At 42.8% G+C, this 2,500-nt stretch overlaps 1 protein-coding gene across 1 annotated transcript in view; it reads right to left on the bottom strand.

Moving 5' to 3' along the window:
* The window catches only part of notch2 (notch receptor 2), a 63,310-nt gene that overhangs the window by 48,333 nt on the left and 12,477 nt on the right, over positions 1–2,500 (bottom strand). The window contains exon 2 of the mRNA XM_047823085.1: positions 1,092–1,173. Within this exon, the coding sequence (XP_047679041.1) occupies positions 1,092–1,173 (82 nt within the window). The remainder of the gene's footprint in view (positions 1–1,091; positions 1,174–2,500) is intronic.

Here is a 2,500-nt window from a genome sequence, read left to right as displayed (position 1 = left end):
TTAAAGTTTAACGTGAGACAAGAATGTTAGACAAACACGTTAGGCAAATAGTCCGTATTTGCCTTCTACAGAAAAACCTGCTTTTTCAAAGATAAAATTATTTTGATGTAGACATAATAATATAAAATCAGAAGCAACCATTGATTCAGTATTGTAGCCCTTAAACACACACACACACACACATACGTGCACAAGCACACACACACGACACACACACACACCTACACACACAAAGGTGCACAAGCACACAAAAACACACGACACACACGCACACACACACACACAAATACAAAGGTGCACAAGCACACAAAAACACACGACACACACGCACACACACACACAAATACAAAGGTGCACAAGCACACACAAACACACGACACACACGCACACACAAATACAAAGGTGCACAAGCACACACAAACACACGACACACACAAATACAAAGGTGCACAAGCACACACAAACACACGACACACACGTATGCACACATGCAGGTGAAATGTTATAAGTTGCGTTTCCTGTGGAAGAAAAGATCGGGTGATCTGGTGAAGTGTGTGTGTGTGTGTTGCTCACTTTCTAGAAGTGTGACGCGCAAACGCGCTTAAATATCGCACATTCTCCTAAACGACTTGTTGATCTTCCTGCCTGTACATCCATCCATTAATCTGAAGATTCATCTGTCTCTCTTTAATCATCTGATCATCTGTCTATCCATCCACACATCTTCTTCTGGCTATCAGCTTGTCTATCTATCTATCATCTATCTATCTATCTATCTATCTATCCCATGCAGCTGTACATCTGTTCATTTGTCTGTCTATCTATTACTCATCCATCTATCAATCTGTACATCCATGCACCCATTCTCCATCTAAATTTGATTATCTATACATCAGTCCATCCATCCATCTGATCGTATCTTAATAACACGTCATCTCTCTATAGTATATTCTGTCTACCTAAAATCACTGGAAGGTGTCTTCAATGGAGAGAGAGAGAGTGAGTGTGTGTGTGTGTGTGTGTGTTGCAAGTTCTCTGGTGTTTGGTGAAAATGTCAGCGGTGTTTAGAGGAAGCCGAGCGGTTCTCTTACCTGCAGTATCCCGTTCCGTTGGCGTAGGTGACACAGCTGGCATTGTTCACGCACGGGTTTACAGGATCCACACACTGCAGAGCTGCGCAGCAACAGACAAGAGGAACAATACGGTTACTCACAACACCACTTACACAACAAGGAGTGACACAACGAACATTAACATAAAGTTAATTAACATAATTAATTATTTATTATAAGGGGGGCACAATGCTTTAGCGGTTAGCACGTTCGCCTCACACCACCAGGGTTGGGGGTTTGATTCCCGCCTCCGCCTTGTGTGTGTGGAGTTCTCCCCGTGCCTCGGGGGTTTCCTCCGGGTACTCCGGTTTCCTCCCCCGGTCCAAAGACATGCATGGTAGGTTGATTGGCATCTCTGGAAAATTGTCCGTAGTGTGTGAGTGTGTGAGTGAATGAGAGTGTGTGTGTGCCCTGTGATGGGTTGGCACTCCGTCCAGGGTGTATCCTGCCTCGATGCCCGATGACGCCTGAGATGCTCCCCGTGACCCGAGAAGTTCGGATAAGCGGTAGGAAATGAATGAATGAATGAATGAATGAATGATATTTATTGTCTCTTGGAGGTGAACATTTCCAAATGCAGTTCCAAACTACACATTTAAATCGTGGTTTCATTATTATTTATTTTCATGAAAAATAATTTAAAGGAAAAAAGGGGAAAAAAAAACCCTCTCTCTTTTCTCTTTCTCTGGAATCATCCTTGGTATTTATTCTAAAAAGGACTTTTTTAAAAATTTTCTGAAAGTTACACAATCGCTAGAAACGTATCTGCGTCCCTAAAGGCGTCCAACCGTCTTTCCCGAATCGCCATGGACGCGAAAAAGCCGTTTACACGTCAAACAATCCCTAAACGTCCACCCCTAAATAGACCGTGCCGTAAAAGACTTGTCGCTATACTACGAAAAGAAATGTCACCGGATCAACGATTACAAAACTCACCGCTTTTTTTTTGGCGATGTCGCAACCTCTGAGTTTTTACTATAGAAAAGTGCAGATACGTATCAGAGCGCTTTAACATAAAACAGTCCTTCGTGTACTTTCCCGAACTGCTCCGTTCTCATGAAACGAAGCGAATTCGACCGTGTTGTAGTTTGAGAGTTTTAGATCTGATTAGTAAATAAAAAGAAAGAGGTTTCTATGCATAACCAGGATGGGGTTTCTCTTTAGTTTTCAAACTGGGAAATCTTTCTCGAGTGACTTCTGTAGGCAAGTAGTGTTTAAGGTCGAGGGATCGGGATGTAAAAGATCAGCAGAGGAACCGATCTACACAACTACACTTCGGTACTGCATGTAGCTCACTTGTGTAGATCGGCAGAGGAACCGATCTACACAACTACACTTCAGTACTGCATGTAGCTCGGTGTTCTCTGTATGACTTTTGCATTTAAAGC

This window comes from Tachysurus fulvidraco, chromosome 14 (genome assembly GCF_022655615.1).
Source record: "Tachysurus fulvidraco isolate hzauxx_2018 chromosome 14, HZAU_PFXX_2.0, whole genome shotgun sequence".
Lineage (NCBI taxonomy): Eukaryota > Metazoa > Chordata > Actinopteri > Siluriformes > Bagridae > Tachysurus > Tachysurus fulvidraco.
The sequence above is the reverse complement of the archived record's forward strand: the minus strand, read 5'-3'. Positions and strand labels throughout refer to the sequence as shown.